General features: G+C 36.7%; 1 protein-coding gene across 1 annotated transcript in view; it reads left to right on the top strand.

Annotated features, from left to right (window-relative positions):
* Positions 1–4,007: 4,007 nt before the first annotated feature.
* The window catches only part of LOC131434329 (uncharacterized), a 68,654-nt gene continuing 49,719 nt past the window's right edge, over positions 4,008–22,942 (top strand). Inside the window, exons 1-2 of the mRNA XM_058600997.1 lie at positions 4,008–4,087; positions 10,232–10,862. Coding sequence (XP_058456980.1) covers positions 4,050–4,087; positions 10,232–10,862 — 669 coding nt within the window. The 5' untranslated portion in view covers positions 4,008–4,049. The remainder of the gene's footprint in view (positions 4,088–10,231; positions 10,863–22,942) is intronic.

The raw sequence follows: 22,942 nt of genomic DNA, 5'->3' as shown, positions 1-22,942 counted from the left end.
GATATGGTAAACTGTTTTGCCAACAACTAGAAAAACTTACTTCGTTTGACAATGTAATCGAACATTTTCTTTGACAAAAAGTATACAAAGAAATCACACAGGAAATTTTCAGTGTCGGTCGAACCATAAAAAATAATTGCTCGAATTTTAAAATATTTCAAAGTTTAACTAGAAGTTGAAATAAATTGCGAGTTTAATCACAGCCTTAATTTTCTGAAAATAGTTTTAATATTACAAAATACTAAAATGTGTCACGAAGTCTTCTGAAATCTTCTGAAATCTTTTGAATAATGCTTCAAATATTCTCCTTCCTTCGAACATTCTGCTTCCTTCTTGTTTCGATAATTTTATGCATTTACTAAGCACTATGGAATTTCTCTGAACTTTTCAGAAATCCCTTGCAAGTATCTTAAAACTTGTGGGAACTGTGACGAAATATCAACAAATTATTTAATATGAAGTGACCTTCAGAACTCCCAGGAAGATTATTTTTTTGTTCAATGCCGATTTGTATGCCCGTTGAGTGAGTGTGCGTTGCACACAACAGAAGCAGATTTGGCAACACCTCGGCAACTGGCAAAACCTTTCGATCCACTTCAACTGGCCATGGAGTGTACAAGTGAAGGGTAAATATTTCCTCAGTACCCAAAAGTAGAATGTAAACATAAAATAAACAAACCGCCCGAGTGCACGTCAGATCTGCACTTCACTTTGGCCAACAAAGAAAGCACCACCGTCAGTTTCAAACCTGCCGGTTTTCTAACACCACTAACACAAATCGGTAGCAGCAAAAAATAAAGGAGTCTCGAGACAAAGGCTTCCATGAAGCAAACAGATTAACCTTCCGGTGAAAAGGGTTTGTTATTTGAATTGTTTGGTGAAGAGATCCCCCGCGCCGGTGGCTTGCCGTGAAGGCGTTGGGTCTTTCTTCGGGTGTGGGATCAAACCATCTTGAAAAATGCAAAGCTTCCAAAATAGAGACTGAACCATGCGAATAAGATTAAGGAAACATGAATATTCTCCTCTTTTTTTTGCTCTCGATACCATTTCGGCATAGTTGGTAAGGTTAAGGTTCGATTCACAACCCTCTAACGAATCCAATAAAAAAAAATGAAACGAAGTCGAAATTTTCCGTCCTCCGATTATTAAGGTTTGTTAATAAGATATCGTGTTTCGTTTTTGAATATCGTTGATTGTTTTTTTTTCGATCATTGATGTCCAAGTTGAAATATGAGGACAACACTCTAAGGCAAATGAGTTGGAAGTTTGAATCACCCGAAACAAACAATAATCTACGTTGATACTCGAGCTTCATTCAGAGGTTTTACTAGTGAAATGAATTTCTTTTTTTGTTGAGTATCGAAACTTCGGATAGTGAGAATGAGAAATCATTGTGTTTTTCTTTCAATTTTCGAAAACTGTGAATCTTTAAAATGCTGTACTTGAAAATTACATTTTCAAATTCGTAAATGATCATTAAATTCAAGGATAAAAGCGCGAACTAACTCAATAATGTCGAAGAAATTTAGAAAAATGCTCTCAAGTTAGGTATTTCCGTTTTGAGCAACTTCTCTCTTTTCGCCTTTCTATTATAAAAAGGCTTATAATCACTCGGCTTTCAAATTTTTGAACTGAGACCCGGAGGAACGATTGTCATATGCCATTCGAATCAGTTCCTGAATTTTATCCAGTTTCAACCTCCGGTACCGAGGTTACAGGGTGATTAGTGAAAAACGAGCTTCAGTTCCGGAGATACAGGAAACAAATTTCAATTTCGAAAATTTCAACAAATTCCGGTTAGTTTCTCTTCAAACTATCACAATCTGTATGGCTAGCTAGCCGAAACGAGCTTAATCCAAGACGTCAGTTTGGACATTACACATCTGTGTAATAGCAAAAAATGTTTTACAAATAGCGTTAACGGTTTATATTGAACCGCCAGGTTGCGATAGCAGTTCAGCCTAAACTGCTACGCACTAATGAGTCAAAGGCGAAACGTAAAACAACTATGACCTTGAAAGTTTATTTCAAATAAATTCAATGATCACAGGATTTGTGTTTTTTTCATTCGGTTCTAGGTTATTTATGGTAAAACGGTATTTCAAGATTTGTGCGGTCAATGAAACTATCTGTTATCTATTTTTTAAGGATTTCTACGTGCTGTTAATCGATTCTAATTCATCGCAATCAACTACTTTTCGGAATGCGAAAGAAAGTTTCTGTATTTTGCGCATGTGTTCCTACATTTTCTGTACCTGCTCTCGTACTTTCTGCACCTCTTTTTGAACTGTTTCTTGTACTTTTTGCACTTATTCCAGTAATCTATGCACCTTTTACTGGGCTTTATGATAATTTTATCAGCCTCTTTTCGGAACACAGAAGAAAGTTTAATTGAAGATACAAAAAATGAAAAGAACGAGGGTAAAACGGGTTATAAAGTTTACTGGTGGCATCCCTACTGTATGTATCGCTGGAATTTTTCACGAAATATGGACCATTATTTTACCGTATCTGACCCGTTTCGGTATTACATATCAACTACGCGAGCCATGTCACTTCTTCGATTTCATTTTCCGAGCCGGAAGTGTCAGCCATATGATCTTGAAACCTGATCCACAACTCCATATTAGTCGTGTAACGATTAAAATTGAGCAAAAAGAAAAAGAGGAACTTCTGTCGAATACGCCACCTTTAGTGTTATGTCTCTGAAATTAAAAAAAATCGCCATTTTAGCTTCGAATTTGATCAATTAAATAATAATAGTCCTGTACTTTCTACACGTTCCTGTACTTTTGGCGCTTGTTCTGGTATTCTATGCACTTATTCCTCCACTTTCTGTACTTGTTCCAGTATTTTATACACCTATTCCTGTACTTGTGCTTGTACTTTATGAACTTATTCTTGTACTTTCTGAACTTGTTCCTATAATTTATGCATTTGTTCTTGTACTTTTTGCTTTTTATTCTGTATTTTATGCACTTGTTTCTGTACTTGTTCTTTTACCTTTTTAACTTATTCCTGTACTATTTGAACTGATTACTGTACTTTATGCCCTTTTTCTGGTGCAGCGTCCTTAGCAAATTTGCTGGTTTGCATTGGCGCAGCAGTTTTTGTTTACGCGCTCTTGGAATGTGCTCGGGGTTGCTGAGGTGTTTTTTGTTTACGCGACACTGAGGTGCTCTGCGTAAACAACGAAATTTCACGGACAACCGCGGTAACGTTCACGATGGTCTCGGGTTTAGGCCGAACAGCTAGTGAAATGTTAGGAACATAAAAACCACTAGTCGAAAAAAATCAGAGTTCAGTTCAGTAGAGTTCAGCTCGGTTCAGCACAGACCAGACTCAATTTCTGAAGAATTAAGTGAAAAGTTAGAGTTCAGCTCGGTTCAGCACAGACCAGACTCAATTTCTGAAGAATTAAGTGAAAAGTTAAGTCTAGTTCGGAGTGTAATACAGTAAGCCGTAGGAGTATGCATAGTGGGCATTGTGAGGGTCAAGTATCAAGTGACCTCAAAATCAAGCAAGAAATAATGTTTTCGGAAGGCATCTAAAGAAGTGAAAATTGCTGTAATGAATAGAGATTTAACAGATTCATGTGTAGTGTTTAAGATCACCATGAAGTGTTGTGAATAGATTTTCTAACTAGTGGAGTATGCACTAGATTGTACTGCAGTAGGACATACGTTCATATGTGCGTAAACTTAATGATATGCCGAACTTAGTGAGACTGCGTGAAGTGTTAGCCTTATTAACAATCGTTAGTGACTTTTGTTAGATTGTGGGAAAGAACTCCCAAAACAGCCTAATCCTGCACTATTGAGAATAAGTAGCTGTTAAGTGAAAAGCATAAAAAGATAAACTATAAACTCAGAAAAAAGGTGAATTTCGTGGTATTACTCCGTATAGAACTAAAAGAAACGTCATCTTCGTTATTCTGCCACCCGCCACCGCTCGGCCGGGAGCCTACAAGTGGTGACAGCGGTGGTCCTTTGCGAGGCAAAGGAAGACATCATCGGAACGCAAACCCAAGTGACTACCAGAATTCGGAGATGATCGGCAGAAGGGGGATGTTCATCATGTTGATCGAGTAAGTAATCCATGCACATTCAGTGCGCTTTGTTCGACATCTACATTCAACAGTGAATTGGGGCAACCACGCCTGATCGGGCCGTTGTCAAATATAGTACTATAAATTCGCAAAAAGAAAAAAAAAAAAAAAAAAAAAAATGAAACCTAAGTTAATGATAGCATAATTGTAAAATGTCAGGACCGTGCATTGATACTAAAAGACGAGTTATTTACATACACGGCTTGGAAATTATCTACATCACACAGTTTGTTTTTTTTTACGTTGAGGAGTAAAATTTCTGATAGCCCGTTAGAATAGATTTTCGATGGTTCTATAAAGAACCGATTCGATGGTTTTATGTAGTGATTTTTGGTTTATATTTACAACTAATCTTCACATATGGGAAATACCGGAGCGAGTAATTTTGAAATTATCTTAAATGGATCAGCTCGGTAGAATTAATGAAATTGGCGAATATATTGTGAAAGAGTACGAAAATCTCTATAAAAATAAAACTAGACCCCGATCATTAGCTGGGATAATTGCAAAAAGAGAGACCCTTCTCGACGCATTCAGGGAATTAGAGAGACTAATTGGTGGTTACGAAGCGCGCGTCAGTGTAGATTGTTGGAATACATTAACAGACCAGTTTGAAAACGTAAAAACAAAATACGACGCGGCAATTAGAATATTAGACGAATCCACTATTATCGAGGCCGAGCAACTAAAATCGCCCATATTACAATTAAGTGTGGATTTAGACACAAACAAGCGCGCCGGTAACAGCTCAAACACCGCAAACATGAGCCAAAATAGGAACGAAAACGCCGAAAGATATCGGTTTCCGATGCAAACGGCGATACAATGTATTCCAGAGTTTCATGGTTCAGTGGATGAACTCGAACCATTTTTAATACAAATAAGCTATTTCGCAGACGAAATACCATTGGGGGAGGATCAAAAACCACTATTGAATGTGGTGTTGATGAAATTGAAAGGGAAGGCAGCGTCATTCATAAACAGAATACGAGCTAACACATGGGAAGAAATGTTTCAAAATCTGAAAAGACAATTCAGCATAAGAATAACCGTTGAAGGCATTTTACAGAAAATAGAGACATTAGAGCAAGGACCGTCGGAGACATTTACAAATTATGCTGATAGAGCACTGCAAATTTATGAATGCATCGAAGAGATGCAACGAGATCAACACACCGAAAGTTCCTTCGCAGAAAGGAGCTTGAAAATACATTTCATTGGGGGATTACGAAACGCAAGCTTGAAACAGGCAGCGAAAAGTCAAAAGGGTATTGCATTTAGAGATTTGATACAATTTTTGCAGGATGAACATGCGGAATGTGATCATCTGGAAAACATAGTACAACGATTACAAGCCTGTCGGATGTCAGAGAACAAACATAGAACTGCAGATCAGTTGGGCCATGTTAGAAATAGATTCTCAGGTCAGCATCAACAGGCTCACGGCAGAGCTCCACGACAACCAAATTGGGGGAATTCTTGGAACCAGGAAAGACCTGGCGGAAGTCGATCAAACGATAATAGGAGGTATTATCGAGAACCTGAAAACCGCGGTAATCAGTATAGAGAATCCGGACGCATGATGCCAAATTATCAGAATAGCTACGGAAACCGAGATGATAACAGACGTCAATATAATCGTCAAGACGAAAGATATCAAGTACGAAACCAGGGCGTGAATAACCAAGCTGAGGGCAGAACATGGCGAGAAGACAGAAATCGAGAAATGATGTATAGAGACCAGTCTCCCGCAAGAAGGTACGATGGCAGAAACTACGATCAACAGATTAGACACCAAGATAGCACGCAGAATAACGGCAGAAGATATAACAATCAACAATCCAACTATCGAAAAAACTAAATTATGGGGCGTATGAGTTGACAGAGAACCGAACACCCCATGAAAAGTATAACACATGGAATGTAATTAAGAAAATACAAAACAAGGTGGAACAAATTGACCACCAATTGGAAAGAATGACGGATCTTTCAAACAGAGAAAGAAGTTCGAGTAAAACTCGAGAAGCGAATACTATAAGCCATTCATTGGCAAGAAATTGGTTCAACGCATTCGAAATTGAAATGAGAACCACAACGAGACCTAACATTAAGAAAAAATTCCTAATTGATACCGGCGCTAGTTCGAACCTAATAAGCAGAAGATGCGCGGAAGAGATAGGTGCATACAGAATAAATATTAAAGAACAAATTCATTACACAGGAGTAATGAATATTCCGCGAATTAGTCTCGGTACTACAGAAGCAGACTTTTTAATAGATAACCTAAAATTTAGAATAAAATTTGACGTCGTCGAGGAATTAGGATTTGCAGGCATCCTTGGAATGAACTTTATAAATAAGCACGTTACTAATATAGATATCCAAAATGGCAAGATAATCTTACAAGAAAAGCAAATTGTAAAGGGTGATTTTTTAAGAGCTTGAGAACTTTTTTAAACAATAAAACGCATAAAATTTGCAAAATCTCATCGGTTCTTTATTTTAAACGTTAGATTGGTACATGACATTTACTTTTTGAAGATAATTTCATTTAAATGTTGACCGCGGCTGCGTCTTAGGTGGTCCATTCGGAAAATCCGCTTTTTTATCGACAAATTTTGTTCAGCGATGAGGCTCATTTCTGGTTGAATGGCTACGTAAATAAGCAAAATTGCCGCATTTGGAGTGAAGAGCAACCAGAAGCCGTTCAAGAACTGCCCATGCATCCTGAAAAATGCACTGTTTGGTGTGGTTTGTACGCTGGTGGAATCATTGGACCGTATTTTTTCAAAGATGCTGTTGGACGCAACGTTACAGTGAATGGCGATCGCTATCGTTCGATGCTAACAAACTTTTTGTTGCCAAAAATGTAAGAACTGAACTTGGTAGACATGTGGTTTCAACAAGATGGCGCTACATGCCACACAGCTCGCGATTCTATGGCCATTTTGAGGGAAAACTTCGGAGAACAATTCATCTCAAGAAATGGACCGGTAAGTTGGCCACCAAGATCATGCGATTTGACGCCTTTAGACTATTTTTTGTGGGGCTACGTCAAGTCTAAAGTCTACAGAAATAAGCCAGTAACTATTCCAGCTTTGGAAGACAACATTTCCGAAGAAATTCGGGCTATTCCGGCCGAAATGCTCGAAAAAGTTGCCCAAAATTGGACTTTCCGAATGGACCACCTAAGACGCAGCCGCGGTCAACATTTAAATGAAATTATCTTCAAAAAGTAAATGTCATGTACCAATCTAACGTTTAAAATAAAGAATCGATGAGATTTTGCAAATTTTATGCGTTTTATTGTTTAAAAAAGTTCTCAAGCTCTTAAAAAATCACCCTTTATTTAGCATGGAAGCAAAGCCGATACCAAAGTGGCTACAATATGCTATGGGAGATACGGAGCGACAAGCAGAAGGCCATAATCAGAAAATTACAGGAGCACAGAATTCGCTTCATGATAATATAGAATACAAGTCAAATACAAACAACCTAATATATAAGGAAAATCAATACCCAATGGTAACCGAGAAAGGGTGTCAAACTGAAGAAAATATACGTAGTATAACGAAAACCAATAACATAAGCTGCCAAACCGAGTTCATTATAGCAAACGTAGACATAATAGGTAAGACGGAAATCAAAACAAATAACTATGACATATATAATAGTGTACATGACAATGTTCATAACAAGAATAATAATGAAAATGACACAGCCGATTTTGATTACAAACAAATGATAAATGAACCAGTTTTTAAAAGGGAAAAGTTTACCACAATATGCAAGGATGTAGACGAATTCAACGAAAACAAATCGGGGCAACAAAAACCTATTCTCACAGAAGACAACTATGACCTTAGCTTAGTGGAAAACAACAAATTTAAGACACTACAAGGATCACGTAGAATAGAAAAAGTTCTCGAAGTGCTAAATGCTGAAGTCTTAGAGGGTAGTTTATCAAAGCGTAATAAATATGAAATAAATAAAAAGCACGTGAATAAAAATGATAACAATAATGCATCGTATCAGAGCAATCATGAGTTATACAAAAACGACGATCGTTCAGATAGTATGCTCCCCGGTTGTGGAACTACTATTACTAATGAAGAGGAAAAGGAGTTTATTGACAGAGAGTATGACGAGGAAGACAAATGGTTCCTTGATTTAGATACAAATCAAGACGTAATTCTTACGGAAAATAAAAGATACGGTCAAATAACTGGTCGAGACCGAACGGAAAAAGTATTAGAATCACTAAATATGAATCATCTAAAAAGAGAAAATTTTAGGGATATAGAGATGATTATGGCATCATATAGCGATGTATTCTATCTGAAGGGGGATAAACTAACTATCACTGATGCGGCAGTGCACGAAATTGAGACCACGTCAAACGTGCCTATCAACAAACGGCAATACAGATTTCCGGAAGCTACAAAGAAGCATATTAACGAAGAAATCGAAGAAATGCGTAGGCAAGGTATCATAAGGCCTAGCAAGAGCCCATGGAATGCTCCAGTATTATGCGTACCAAAGAAGGACGATGAATATGGCAACAAGAAGTATCGAATTGTAGTAGACTTCAGAGCATTGAACTTGGTGACAAAACCCTTTGTATACCCGATCCCCTTGATCGATGAAATCTTAGACATGAGCCCGCTGTTCCAATGGAAATATATGCGCCAAGACATCGAGAATTATGTCAAACAATGCGACTCGTGCCAGAAAAATAAGATTGGCAGGGCAAACAAAATTCCGATGAAGATAACTACAACATCTTCTGAACCATTCGAGAAATTATATATGGACATAGTAGTACTCCCAGAATCAGACTGGGGTAACAGATATGGTCTGGTTATGCAAGACGATCTGACCAGATATTTAATCGTAGCACCCATGACAAATCAAGAGAGCTCCACAGTTGCTCAAACATTCGTAAACCATTATATATGTAAATTTGGGACACCGGCCGAACTGGTAACCGACAATGGAACAAATTTCGTAAGTTCTCTAATGAAAAACGTATGTAAAATTTTAAAAATTAAGAAGATTACTACAAGTACCTACCACCCACAAGCAAACCTCGTGGAGAGATCAAATAGGGAATTGAAAACTTATCTTAGACAGTACGTGGGTAGCGACCCAACAACCTGGGATCAGTTGTTACCATTCTTCACGTTCGAATATAACACGACCATAAACTCATCTACTGGCTACACGCCGTTTGAGTTATTATATGGAAAACGGGCAAATATTCCGAATTCAATTTACAAATATGACAATGATGGTTTATACTACGAAGACTACGTGAACGAAATGCGATCGACATTCAAGCGATTACATACTCAAGCACGAGAAAATCTAGTAAATTCCAAAGAAAAACGGAAGGAGTTGTACGATAGAAGCTCCAATGAATGGCAACCAATGTGGGGAGACTTGGTACTAGTTAAAGCCAACCCCACAGGAGCAGGACAGAAATTACAGTCGCTATGGAGAGGACCCTACGAAGTAGTTGCTCTCCCTAGCGAACAAACGACAACTATCAAAAACGGAAACAGATTAGAAAAGATTCATAACAACAGATTGATGAAGTACACGGATTAAGTTTCTAATGGGAATTTATATTGGAACAGTTTTTGGTTAATCATTGAAGTATCACAAATTCAATCGCTATAAAGTATCACAAATTTAGCGCCAAGGTCAATATCAGGCTAAACGGATATGGACTTGAATTTTTTCTTTTCAACAACAGACGCACCCGAGAAACAAAACTACGCGGCATAGTAAGCTGTAAACATTAAACAGTCCAACTTTCTGCCGCGCACAGCAAAACCAAGCAAGCGTTGCATGCGCCAGAACGATGGGCGCTCGGCAAAAACAAATGAAACCATCGCGAAAAAAAAAATACAGGCTAAACTCGATTTAGAAGCACCTATGAATATGCATGCAGACGAATGCGCGCGACTAAGCATGGGCAGCGAAAACACATTTCATATTTTTAAGGATTATTAGTATCAGTTGTTTTTTTTTGTACTATAATCTTAAGAAAAAAAATTCTTTCATTAACAAATCCAAGAGTTTTCACGTTTGGAATGTGTCTGCTTGTATACATTCCAGTATCATGACGGCTATCGAAATATTAGGAGAAAACAGCGGAAGTTACGATGGGAATCTCGTGTTACAGAAACTGGGGATAGCGCGAACGATAAGCGGATCATATGATGTTAGGGTGAGTGTAAATTTGGAAGAATTACTAACAATTATGGATAGAACTAGACAGGGGGTACAGTCCCTGGTGGAGGACTGCAAAGCTGCACCAAGAACGATAGATCCTAACCGGTGCAGGGATTTAATTAAAATGCTTGAGGAAGATAGCAAAGAAATATACGACCTCGGAGAAATGATAAGGAGATCGCCGAGGGGAAGGAAACGCCGAAGCGTGTGGAACGCGATAGGGCTAATGGACTCCGAAGATAGGAGAAGAATGGATATGGATATAGATAGGCTAAGAGGCAATGAGGAAAAAATAAAAGAGCTAACGTATCAACAAACTGCAGCCGTCGATTCAATTTATAACTTGGTGAATGAGTCAGTGCATCAGATAGATCTGAAGGCTATTGAAACATATCGGAAAGACGAAGAAATGAAAAACGAGGTTCTCAGGGACATGAACCAAACAGAATCAACAAGAGACTTATTGTTGATGGAAATGACAGAAATAAGAAAAGTAGTGGAATGGCGAAACATCGTACGGAGAATACGTCATAGACAAATACTTGCATTAAAAATACTAGCCGGGGAGGCGGGAGCAATTGAAATAATAACGGAGCTAGCAGAACCCATGCAATTGCTAAAGGAAATGGAGACACAGGGGAAAAGATCGACGGGAAATACAGACTTCCCGCGAACAGAAAACGGGTATTTAAGTTTGGAAATATTTAACATGGCCAGAATCACACACATTATGGATGAAAGAGGTATATTGAAAGTAAAACTAGCGATACCACTGGTTACAAAAGCAGAGTTTACGACACTAAGGGGAATAGTTATGCCACGAATGCATGGTAATATAGTAACGCTAACACATCTCAAGAGAAACATAATAATGGTAGCGAAAAACAGGAGATGGGGATATGTCATAGATGATAAGACGTACAAAGGATGCAGTGACTATATTGGGACGAAGATATGTAATATGACTAATATGGAAAGCAATCTAGAGACAAGCAGCGAGTGCCTCGCAAATATGGTTTTTAAAGGAACGGCAAGGACCTGTGATGCCCGCGCACTTAGGTTAAATCATACAATGTGGTTCGAAACAGCGCGGCCAAATATATGGGTGTATGTGGCGCCAAGATCAACAGAAATTAATATAACGCAAACTAATGGCGAAAGAGTTGAAAGAAAAGAAATATTAGGAGTGGGGACTATGGAATTGAAACACGGCACGATGCTGAGAACTAGTGAGGTAATCATCAGACACCAAGATAAAGAAGAAGCCGAGGAACCAATATACCTCAGGAAAATCCTGGAGGAGCCGATAGAACAAAAGGAGATATCTAAGCACACAGATATACCGGTATTGGATAAAAAGAACACGCTCTATACGTTTATAAACAACAAACGCCTCTTTGATATAGGAATAGATGTGAAGAAACTAAAGGAAAGAAAAATAGAATTACAGAACATGACTTACGCACCACTGGAATACCCATGGATAAGCATAAGCACGATTATCATAATAAGCCTGAGCATAATAAGTGGTTGTGCCTATTGTCATAAAGGAAAAATTTCATGCTGTAGCACAACGAAAGTTATAAAAAGCAACGGAAACGTCGAAAGAAAGAAAAGCAAAACTTCAGACATAGAATTGTACGATATAACGATTACAAACGAAAATAGTAAGGGAGGAAAACCCATAACTAAAGACATGATATCAGGGCCTATTTTGATGAATAAGAACGGAAGAGCACGACCGATAGCGGAGACTCAAGAAGAACCAATACCGACAATCTCTGTAGAACCGAGACAAAAAAGCACCAACAGAGAAACAGAAACGGAAAATGAGTATGTGGAACCGTTCACGATAATAGAATTAAGAAATAGAGAGATAGGAATTGGCAGCAAAAAAGGGAATAGCTCGGAAACAATACGAACACCAAAAAGAAGTACCCGCAACATATCCGTTATTTAAAGAATGGCAGCTAAAGCAGCAGCGACGAATCGAAGCATAAATTCACTGTTTTTTGTTCCACTCACAAAACATAACAAAACGCATCGAAAATGTGTGCTTGTAAATTTGCACGTGGTGTGTAGGTAGGTCTCTAAATAAATATTACGATTTTGAAAGTTTCTCTGCCGTGTGTTTCGAACCGCTCTTGCGTACGTGTATCCTATTTCGAAATAGTCCCCGCCCCCCCCCCATAATACAAAGTAAAGAGAACTTCTTCTTCTAGAGTACCGATCAGACTGTTTAGAAATTTTACTTATTAGGGGAGAAAACCAAGCCGTGTATGTATCTCAAAATTATAATTATAGCATACTAAACTTTCAAATAACCTTTGTACGTTTTATTGTTCCCAGCAAAACTAAAAACGCATATTGTATACTAGCCTTATTAAACAAAAGGAATAATAAAATACAGAGCAAAACGAAAACACATGAAATCAAAAACACCTAAGCAATCCGTTTCAGGATACTTCAATTAAGGATGATAACAGCTGACTAGATAAAATCGGAATATTTTTCTGTCCACAAAGTCAATAAGCCGAGCTAAAATTTACAATCCAAGATTATCATTAAGTTATGAAAACTATACAAAATTTTTTAATACCCATATCCTCGCGCCTAAGTCCGATACCATCACAATCGACTTGATGCTAACCCTTAAGGTATCATCAAGCTCAGTAAGTAAGGGGGCATGCAGCGTCCTTAGCAAATTTGCTGGTTTGCATTGGCGCAGCAGTTTTTGTTTACGCGCTCTTGGAATGTGCTCGGGGTTGCTGAGGTGTTTTTTGTTTACGCGACACTGAGGTGCTCTGCGTAAACAAAGAAATTTCACGGACAACCGCGGTAACGTTCACGATGGTCTCGGGTTTAGGCCGAACAGCTAGTGAAATGTTAGGAACATAAAAACCACTAGTCGAAAAAAATCAGAGTTCAGTTCAGTAGAGTTCAGCTCGGTTCAGCACAGACCAGACTCAATTTCTGAAGAATTAAGTGAAAAGTTAGAGTTCAGCTCGGTTCAGCACAGACCAGACTCAATTTCTGAAGAATTAAGTGAAAAGTTAAGTCTAGTTCGGAGTGTAATACAGTAAGCCGTAGGAGTATGCATAGTGGGCATTGTGAGGGTCAAGTATCAAGTGACCTCAAAATCAAGCAAGAAATAATGTTTTCGGAAGGCATCTAAAGAAGTGAAAATTGCTGTAATGAATAGAGATTTAACAGATTCATGTGTAGTGTTTAAGATCACCATGAAGTGTTGTGAATAGATTTTCTAACTAGTGGAGTATGCACTAGATTGTACTGCAGTAGGACATACGTTCATATGTGCGTAAACTTAATGATATGCCGAACTTAGTGAGACTGCGTGAAGTGTTAGCCTTATTAACAATCGTTAGTGACTTTTGTTAGATTGTGGGAAAGAACAGCCTAATCCTGCACTATTGAGAATAAGTAGCTGTTAAGTGAAAAGCATAAAAAGATAAACTATAAACTCAGAAAAAAGGTGAATTTCGTGGTATTACTCCGTATAGAACTAAAAGAAACGTCATCTTCGTTATTCTGCCACCCGCCACCGCTCGGCCGGGAGCCTACACTGGTCATCTATGCACTTATTCCTGTATTTTATTAACTTATTTTGTACTTTTTGAACTGATTACTATACTTTCTGCACTTGTTCCTGTGCTTTCTGTACTTGGTATTTTTACACTTATTCCTATACTTTTTGAACTGATTACTGTACCTTATGCACTTGTTCTCGAACTTGTTTTGTACTCTCTGAACATGTTTCTGTACTTTCTGCACTTTTTTCTGTACTTTCTGTAAATTTTCCTGTACTCTTTGCACTTGTTCCTGTACTTTAGAACTGTTTTCCGTACCTCTTGCATTTATTTTTGTTGTCTCCGTAGTTATTCCCGTATACTTTGTACCTGCACTTTTTGAACATGTTCTTTTATGCAAGTGTTTCTGAACTTTCTGTACTTGTTCTAGTACTTTCTGCATTTATTCCTGTTATTCTTTTTGAACTGTTTATGAAAATTTTGCTCTTGTTAAAGTAATCTTTACTTTTGTTTATGTGTTTAATGTACTTGTTATTTTGCTTCAGCATTTGTTCTTGTACTTTCTAAACTTATTCTTGTACTTTTTGCACTTGTTCCTATACTTTGTGCATTTATACCTATACTGTTTAAACTGCTTCTTATACTTTATTAATTTATTTCTATACCTACCGTACTTTTCCTGTACTTTATTAACTTTGTTCTAGTACTTTCTGCACTTATTCCTGTATTTTTGAATTGTTTCCGGTACTTTTTGCACTTGTTCCTTGCGTTTCCGTATTTGTTAATGTATGCATGTTCCTGTACTTTTTGCACGTATTCCTGCTTTTTCCGCTGTTCTTGTACTTTCTACATTTATTTCTGTCATATTGTACCTGTTTCTTATATTTTCTGAACTTGTTACAATAAGTTATGCACTTGTTCCTGTGCTTTATGTACTTATTTTTGTACTCTCTGAACTTGTTCCTATACTTTCTGCACTTATTCTTCCACTTTGAACTGATTCCTGTATTTTTTGCAAATGTTCCTGTTATTTCCGCACTTGTTCCTGTATTTTTTCCTGTATTTTTTTTATTCGTTCCTTTTTTTTTCACTTGTTCCTGTGGCTCATGCATGTATTCCTGAACTTTTCCTGGTATTTTCTGCACTTGGTCCAGTAATTTATGCACTCGTTCCTGTAGTTATTCTTGTACTTTTGCACTTATACCTGTACTTTTTTTCACTAATTTTTATACGTTATGTACTTGTTCTTGAAATCTATGCACTTATTCTTGTACTCTCTGCGCTTATTTATGTACTTCTTTTTAAAACTTCTTTTTGTTTCTGGTACTTTCTGCATCTGTTCCAGTAATTTATGCACTTAGTTTTGTGCTTTATGTACTCGTTCATGTATTTTCTGCAGTTCTCTATGTACTTATTACTTGCTCTTGAACTTTCTGCACTTCTTCCTGTACTTATGAACTGTTTCCTGTACTTTTTGCACTTGTTCCTATTGCTTCCGTACATGTTGCACTCGTTCTTTTGCACTCGTTCTCGTTGTTTCTGAACTTGTTCCTGTATTCTCTGTTAATTGTTTTAGTTGTAACTTCTTCATTTTTCAAAAGGCACGGATGGGATAGCCATCAATCTGTAGGTTTTAATAACAGCTTTGAAATATAAATTTCAAAAAAAAAATAAAACCATGCTGTTTTTTATTTAATTCTTTCGGATTATTTTATAATTATTGAGAAAAAATCAAAAAAATTGTTCAGTGTATACTTTTTTTTAGAGTGCCCAATCGATTCCCTACAATTCTTCCTGAACGCCATTTTTTGTAAAATTAGCGGTTTCCGAGTTACAACGATTTGAAAAAGGCAATTTTCGTGATATGCAAAAATACATACGCCCATTTTAAAAATCAGTATTGAGTCGGATAGACCTCTCCATCGGTTCAAAACTTATGGTTTGCCATACTGAAGCCATGTACAAAGTTTCACCCAAATCGGAGAAGGTCGAGTCTGATGATCTGCTAAGCATATCTGGAATTGCTTCTGTACTTTATGTACCTGTTCTTGTACACTTTATACTTTCTGCACTTTTTCTTGTACTTTCTGCACTTGTTCCTGTATTTCGGCTTTTGTTCTTGTACTCTCTGTACTTGTTTTTGTACTTTATTTATTCTTGTACTTTATGCACTTGTTCCAGTAATTTATTAATTCCTGTGCTTTATGTACTTGTTCTTGTACTCTCTGTAATTTATCCTACACTATCTGCACATTTTCTTGTACTTTCTGTGCTTGTTTTTGTTCTTTATGTACTCACTCCTATACTTTTTAACTCTTTCCTGTACTTTTTGCACTTGTTTCTGTACATCGTGCACGTGTTTCTGTACTTTCTGTACTTGTCCTTTTACTTTACTTCTAGTTCCCGTTCTTTTTCAACTGTTTGCTGTACTTGTATTAGTAAATCATGCACTTGTTCCTATAGTATATGTACGTGTTCTTGTAAAATCTAGACTTGTTCATATAATTTCTGCAGTGCCTACTTCGATCATGTTTTCCTGAGCTTTCGGCTCTTGTTATTGTACTCTCTGCACTTGTTTTTGTATTTTATGAACTTATTGCTGAAATTTATGCACTAGTTCCAGTAATTTATGCACTTGTTACTGGTTTACGTACTTGTTCTTGTACTCTCTGGAATTGATCCTATACTTTCGGCACTTTTTCTTTTACTTCCTGTGCTTGTTTTTGTACTTTTTGGCACTCATTCCTGAACTTTTTAACTCTTTCCTGTACTTGTTGCACTTGTTTCTGTACATCGTGCACGTGTTCCTGTACTTTCTGTACTTGTTCCTGTACTTTTTTAAACTGTATTTAAACTTGTATTTGTAAATCATGTACTTGTTGCTGTACTTTTCTACATGTTTACTACACTTTCTGCACTTGCTTCTGTATTTTGTGAACATATTCCTGAGCTTTCGGCTCTTGTTATTGTACTCTCTGCACTTGTTTTTGAAATTTTAGAATTTATTCCTGTACTTTATGCTTTTGTTCCTGAAGTTTCTATACTGTTTATTTAGTTTTCTGCACTCATTCCTGTACTTTTCACACTTTTCACTGTATTTTCTGCACTTGTTCCTGTAAATCATTTACTCGTTCCTGTACTTCCCGTACTTTCTGACACTTTCTGTTTTTTTCCAGTACTCACTGCACTTGTTGCTGTATTTTATGAACCTATTCTTGTATTTTCGGCACTTGTTCTTGTACTATTTGTACTTGTTTCTGTACTTTATAAACTTATTCCTGTACTTCAAGTAAAAAACAAGTACCGAAAGTATAGGAACATGTACAGAAAGCACAGGAAAAAGTGCATAAAATACAGAATAATTACCGAAATTGCAGGAACACGTGCAAAGAGTATTAGAACAAGTAATAAAAATTACAGCAACAAGTTCTTTATGCACTGAAACTCACTGTTTTTTTCCTGTGCTTAATGTACATGTTTCTGTATTTCCCGTACTTGTTCTTGTACTTTGACCACTTGCTCCATTTCTTTAGGTATTTGTGCTTGTACTCTCTGCACTTGTTCCTGTATTCCATGAACCTATTCCTGTATTTTCGGCTCTTGTCCTAAACTATTTGTACTTGTTTCTGTTCATTATGATCTTATTCCTGTACTTCATGCACTTGCTCCTATGGTTTCTGTACATGTACATGTAAGTTCTGTATCTGTTTCGGTACTTTATGCACATGTTCCTGTAATTTGTTCTTATCCTCTCTGCACTTGTTCCTGTAATTTCGGTAGTTGTTCTGTATTTTATGCACTTCTTCCTGTGCTTTCTGTAGATGTTCCTGTACTTTCCGTGCTTGTTCTGGTACTTTGTGCACTTGTTCCATTGCTTTAGGTATTTGTACTTGTACTCTCTGGACTTGTTTCTGTGCTTATTTTGTTTCGTTCTTTCGGCACGTTATGAAGGACGTTTTACTTCGGAGTGAACAAGTGATTCGTTAAAAAGTATATATTCTACGTCTGTTTAGCGGATTATGTTGAATCGCGAAATGGCGTTATCAGTTCCACATATCCTGCTAATGCATTGATGAGCCGAAGAGGAAACGTAGCAAAATGAAAAAAAAATAATTGTTTGGGAAATAGTATTGGGAATTTATACTATTCCAACTCAAACTGATCATCTCAACATGATTATAGCCGGCTGCACTCACCTCCATCTTTCACAAGGAAGAATAAAGAATAGGTACAAGAGAAAGTGATGATACTTGACCTACTTTCCGGAAGGACGACGACTCATGAGGTTATTCCAGGGAGAGATTTGGGTGAGCACGAGAACTAAGATTTGCTTTAAGCTAACGATACGACCATGCATTAAGATGGAATCAAGAATGAGAATTTGACTTTTTGAAATCGAGGATCTTACCTCTGGTAATCACCAACTTGACACAAACGAAGAGACGAGCATCACCAAATTATTAAAATTATAAAAGCTTCATGTGTTTCAATAAATCCGAGCAAAAGTTAGACTGAAGCGAAAATTTTTCGCGAAACTCACGCCTACTTCGATCACGTTTTTGTTAACTACACAGAAAGAAATAATGAAATTTACACGACATGTAAACCAACAGTAACATGTAATAGACATGAGTTGAATCGAGATTTTGATTGAAAACCTTCATTGATGCAAAACTAAATTGGATTGCATTGAATTTTCAATTAATATAACTGTATCTTTCAATTAACGCTTAGTTTGCAATTAAATTCTATTGAAACCTACAGAATTGTAAAGTAACTTTATGTTTAATTACCTGCTCTAAATATGTGCATGAAAATAGATGTAAATTAACAAAATATTTTTATCTGTGTAGTTGTAATGAGATAAAATCTCATAACTACAAACACTGTTGGAAATCCAAAGCTCCAATAGAAAACAAAAGCGTTATAATCATTAAAAGTAGCATTCACAATATTTTTCGCAAACAAATTTTAATATTATTCTTACTCTAAATACAGCTTGAAAATGAAGAAGTTTCGGTCCTAAATTAGGGTAATTAATCACCGTTCAACGGTAGACAATAGTTCATCTCAACGCTGTGCTTGGCACGGTGCCAACATCCTTCTCCTTATATCAACTCATCTAGCCGAAGAGAAGTCCATCTTGTTGTTGCCGTTTCCCGGGTAACCAAATCTTGCTACCGGTCTCGGTCCGGCATCTCCGCCCTGTAGGTACTGCGCGGGAGATGAAACGGAGGCGCCAAAGCCCGCCGTCTGTCCCCGGCAGGCAGCGAGGAAACAATATTTTGAATAAATCAACAGCATAATAGAGCATGGAATCACCTCATTAAAAACTTGCTCATTCCCGGTTCGGTTTGCATGGGTTTGGGTCGGTTCCCTTTGCGACATCGTGATGGCACCAACTGGGACAAACATACTTTTCATTTTTGTTGTTGCATACTCAAACAGGACTATCACTACCTTGAACGTTCTACGAAACGTGAGAAAAGAAAGAAAAAATAAGAAAGTTCATTGCATCGGCACCCGTGCGTTCAACAGTAAAGGAAAAAAGCTCCGTTATCCTCCGGTTCCCATGGTACGGTGAATGGAGAAGAAGTATCCCCCGAAGCAGGGCAACAAGGTGCAACGAACGTTGCGATGATTCGAACAACATTTTCCCGAAGGATTGTTTTTCCGATATTCGCACAATTTTTATGTACCATGATTCGGTTTGGTTTTGATGTGAAACGGATAAAGGCAATACTCCCCAAAGTATTGCATTTTACCATTAAAAATCTCCCGGAACGGAACTCTTTGTGTGTGTTTAATGGAAGCTTGACGGTTTGAAGTTTCAAACGAATTGAATTCTCGGTATAATGAATCTTCTCTGGGGAGATCGCATCGCAGAACAAAGAGTTGCATATTTCTCTTGGAGCAGTAGAAATGCGATACGAACTGTTTGCTTGGCATAACTGTAACTTTAGCTTCAAAGAATAATGATCTCATATTCTGCAGTTGATAGTTAAGGTTTGAATGTCTTCATCGTATTTTTCTCTTTTGTTAGGTTATGATAAACCTTGAAAAATAGCAACTGTGATGTATTTTTTACTCGTTTTATGTCTTCCCCGAATCGATCGAAAATCAAAAATTTAATTCTAAAGAGGAGCTAGAACATTCTTTTACAGCCTGCTGTCATACTTACTCTTCTTAGTACATAGAACTTCTAACGAGAAAAAACTTTGCCGAAGAAGCTATTGGTCTAACGCAAAAATTTTCGGATATATGAAGCATTTTCGTTTAAAACCACTTAAAATCAATTTTTTGTGCATAACTTTTTTCGCAATTATTTTCTGTGTCTACTATGTTCGAGTCAATTAATAAAAACGTAAAATTACACATTTTCGTTGAAGACTGTGTACGGTTTGGACTTTTCCCTAAAAAGTTATTTAACATTTAAACTTTTATATACACTAATTTTAACTACTAATAGGAAGCAGGGTCGCAGACCAAAATGCACATACATATACTTTTTGGAAAGCTTAAATCAAGTAATATAAAGTTACAAAGTGTGTAGGGTGGCCTTTTCAAATTGTGTGAATGAGACAACAAAATATAGAGAGCTTTTTTTACCATTTTCTTAGCAAAAACATTTACTAAAACGATTATTTTTGGTTTATTAAAAGGAGCTTTGTAGGAAATGTTCAAAAATTGGAATCGGTCGTTGTAGCTTTGGTACGATGGTGTTATGATTGATTATAATTTCATGGTGCATTCTTGAACGCAATTGATCAAACTAAAGAAGCATGTTAACGTCCTCATTAAATATCGAAAAGTTTTACTTTCTTTTAATAGAATATTCCTTATCCGTTCTTTTAATTCCAATACAATTCATTTCAAGGATGATATTTTACACCTTTACCAGTACGCCTAAAAAATCGTTTAAATTTAAGTCTTCTGAGGTTAATTTTTATCTGTTGAAATGTGTAAGTCTAGCCTGCTTGAAAGGCTACATCCTTTTTGGAAGATATGATTCTACGAAATACGTTCTTATGAATTAAACCATACACTGAAAAAAAATAATGAAATTTACACGATTTTTAAATAAGTAGTACTATGAAATGGACATCAGTTGAATAAAAAATTCGATTCAAAACCATTCTCGATGTAAAACTAAATTGGAATACATTAATTTCAATGAATATGACCGTCTATTTAATTGACGCTTAGTTTTACTTTTACAGTATATTGACAAATGAAGCACAGTGAAGTAACTTTATATTAAGTTTCCTGCTCCAAATATGCACTATTGGTGTTGGTGAGAGCGCTGCATATTATTTTTAGGATCACAAAAGAGTTAGTTAATAATACAAATGCTGGAGCATTTGGTCGATGATAATATTATAATAAAATGCGACCCTGCTTCCCATTAGTAGTTAAAGTTAGTTTATATAAAAGTTTAAATGTTAAATAACTTTTTAGGGAAAAGTACAAACCGTACACAGTCTTCAACGAAAATGTGTAATTTTACGTTTTTATTAATTGTCTCGAACATAGTAGACACAGAAAATAATTGCGAAAAAAGTTATGCACAAAAAATTGATTTTAAGTGGTTTTAAACGAAAATGCTTCATATATCCGAAAATTTTTGCGTTAGACCAATAGCTTCTTCGGCAAAGTTTTTTCTCGTTAGAAGTTCTAAAACTTTGTAGAAGACATCGTTTTTCTATCTCTTAAGAGAACAAAGTTGTTGAAATGAACTTTTATCGTAGTAGGCTTTGCACATTTTTTATTGTGATCAAATCACGAGATATATTTTTGTGAATGAGTTCTCCGAAGAAACTATGTATATCGGATCAACGGTTTAACGGCTAGAGGATTAAGTTCACGGTTTTGTCGATTCAAACCACTGAAATTTCAAATTATTCCACTGCACAATTCACTCTTTTGTAGAACCCGACTTTTTGCAATGAAAATAGGTTAATTTGTTATTGGTAAAATATTTATTGACAAATTTGAAAAAAAATGTTTCCTGTGTTATTTCATCAATTCTGTACAGAAATAGTGTTAGAAAATGTGTATTGAAGCGAGTACGCTTTCAAATTTTTCTGCAATATTTTTTCCGGAGCGGGTCATTTCACCGAATGTCATCTCGCCGAAGGCCAATTTGCCGAAAATCGTTTCGCCGAATGGGTCATTTCGCCTGAAGTCAGTTTGTGGAAAGGTTAATTTCGTCGAACGGGACATTTCACCGAAAGAGCCATTTTGCCGAAAACACAATTTCGAACACATCAAAATCAAACCAAACCCCTCTCGGCCTTTTGCATAGAAACCTGTAATCGCCTCGTTTGCCTGGTCTATTCAAAGCCAGGTTTATTTGCATTAGTTAGGTCCGAACGAGCGGTAGCGAAATCGGACAGCACAAGAGCAAAAACGATGTGGCGAATCCGCATTAGATTATTTTCCATTTGTACTTAGTTGACATAGAATACCGCAAACAGTTGTCTGGTAGATACACCAACCATAGGTCAGGGTTGTTTCGCCAAAGTCCATTTTACTGAAAGGATCATTTCGCCGAATTGTACAATTTTCTTCTGGTCGAAATTAGAAATGAAATTGTACAATTTTCTACTTATCGTAATTTAGAATGAAAAACGTGCTTAAGCCACCTAGCAGAGAGATGATACCTTTTTTTATCAATTCGCATAAGTCTTTTGCATGAATATTCTTTCGGTGTTTAAGTTCTCATGACATTATTTTAACTGTTCGGCTGAAAAGTTCGTATCGTTTAATAGAAACACACATTTTTTTGCCAAAATTCGTTTTTATTATTCAACATAATTGCCATCAGAGGCGATACAGCGATTATTGCGATCTTCCAACTTTTCGATACCATTTTTGTAGTACGATTTGTCCTTTGCCTCAAAATAGGCCTCAGTTTCAGCGATTACCTCTTCATTGCTTCTAAATTTTTTACCAGCGAGCATTCTCTTGAGGTCTGAGAACAGAAAAAAGACACTGGGGGCCAAATCTGGAGAATACGGTGAATGAGGAAGCAATTCGAAGCCCA

Source organism: Malaya genurostris, chromosome 3 (genome assembly GCF_030247185.1).
Source record: "Malaya genurostris strain Urasoe2022 chromosome 3, Malgen_1.1, whole genome shotgun sequence".
In the NCBI taxonomy this organism is placed as follows: Eukaryota; Metazoa; Arthropoda; class Insecta; order Diptera; family Culicidae; genus Malaya; species Malaya genurostris.
Note: the sequence above shows the minus strand (reverse complement) of the source record. Positions and strands in the feature narration are given on the sequence as shown.